The sequence below is a fragment of the Chrysochloris asiatica genome, unplaced genomic scaffold (genome assembly GCF_000296735.1).
Source record: "Chrysochloris asiatica unplaced genomic scaffold, ChrAsi1.0 scaffold00027, whole genome shotgun sequence".
Classification (NCBI taxonomy): Eukaryota; Metazoa; Chordata; class Mammalia; order Afrosoricida; family Chrysochloridae; genus Chrysochloris; species Chrysochloris asiatica.
Genome location: NW_006408545.1, coordinates 7,558,951 through 7,560,476, shown reverse-complemented (window position 1 = coordinate 7,560,476; position 1,526 = coordinate 7,558,951). Strand labels below are relative to the sequence as shown.

At 34.0% G+C, this 1,526-nt stretch overlaps 1 protein-coding gene across 1 annotated transcript in view; it reads right to left on the bottom strand.

Moving 5' to 3' along the window:
• The window catches only part of ZUFSP (zinc finger with UFM1-specific peptidase domain), a 27,223-nt gene extending 26,289 nt beyond the window's left edge, over window positions 1-934 (bottom strand). Inside the window, exon 1 of the mRNA XM_006839903.1 lies at window positions 376-934. Coding sequence (XP_006839966.1) covers window positions 376-934 — 559 coding nt within the window. The remainder of the gene's footprint in view (window positions 1-375) is intronic.
• Between the last annotated feature and the right edge of the window lie 592 nt (window positions 935-1,526).

Below are 1,526 nucleotides of genomic sequence, written 5' to 3'. Positions count from 1 at the left end.
ATGAGGCTTTCTGTTCCCATAAAGATTTACAGCCTTGGAAACCCTGTACAGGGTCGCTATGAGTTGGAACCGACTCCAGGGCACATAACAACAACAACAACAACAACAACAACAGTAAATGAAAGCTAGATATTTCAATATATTTCCCCACAGAAAGACTCCAAAATTACTATCGATGTAGCTGAAACAGTTTTTATCTCTAACAATTTTTTTCCCATAACTAAATTTTTCTATTGCAATAATGGCATATGAACAATGTTACAGACATAGACCAAATTAAAATATTCATAGAAGCCTGATTTACAAACTAACTTTTATGACACCAAATATTACATTGAGACTGCTATTATTTATAATATAAATAATAAACTTTACCTTCTAAAGAAGTGTCTAAAAGACTGGCATGCTTTGTTTTCACATGAGTTTCCATATCTTGACTACAAATTTCTATTTTCCCACAGAATGGGCATTCAAGAGGACTGCACAAAGTTTCATAAATTGATCCTTTTATTTTGGTTAGATCAGATGGTTTTTCCCCACTCTTCAGAAATGTTGTAGATTCAGTTAAGTCCTCTGAACAAAAGGCTTTGGGTTTTAAAGCACCACCCTTAGGCAGGCTTTGAACTGAACTTTTCAGATGGTTAGGTGCACAAGCTGAATGAAGACTTGAATTAACTTCCATTTTGCATTGTAGGGGATTGTCCTTTTTGTTATCTGAAGTTCCATACTGCGTAGTGTTGATCCTCTCAAAAGTTCTTTCGAGTTCATTCTGCTCAAAATGAGCAGTTTCAATATGAAAACACATTTCATCATAATTGACTCCTGACAACTTGCAAAATGGACAGATTACTTCACTTTCCATATGGACAATTAGGTGAGCCTTCATGTCTGGTTCTGAGGTTACAGTTTCACCACAAATATCACAGGAAAACATGATGTCCACGACAGCTAGAAAAGAACATAGTACTAAGTCTCAAAATAAGAGTGAAGAAAAATAAAATATATCTTATAAAATGATTGAGGACAATGATTCTTAGTGTTCAACTTTGGATTACTCAAGTAAAGGATTACTTGCTATTCTTCAAATCTACAAGACTATAAATCTCAGCTAAAATTTTACTATTCTTTTTTAACTTTGTTTCAATAAAACAAAGGTACTAATAATGCAAACTTTAGTAAGTAATTTTAAAATAAAATTATTCGAAAAACATGCTAGTCTAAGGTAGAATGAGAGATATCATTACTGTCCAATGGATCTTGGCTGAAAGCAGAGAATATCAGAAAGATGTTTACCTGTGCTTTATTGACTACGCAAAGGCTTTCGATTGTGTGGATCATGACAAGTTATGGACAACATTGCGAAGTATGAGTATTCCAGAACACTTAATTATACTCATGAGGAATCTGTACCTGGACCAAGAAGCAGGTGTTCGAACAGAGCATGGGAACACTGAATATTTTAAAATTAAGAAAGTTGTGCGACAAGGTTGTATTCTTTCACTATACTTACTCAACCTGTATGCTGA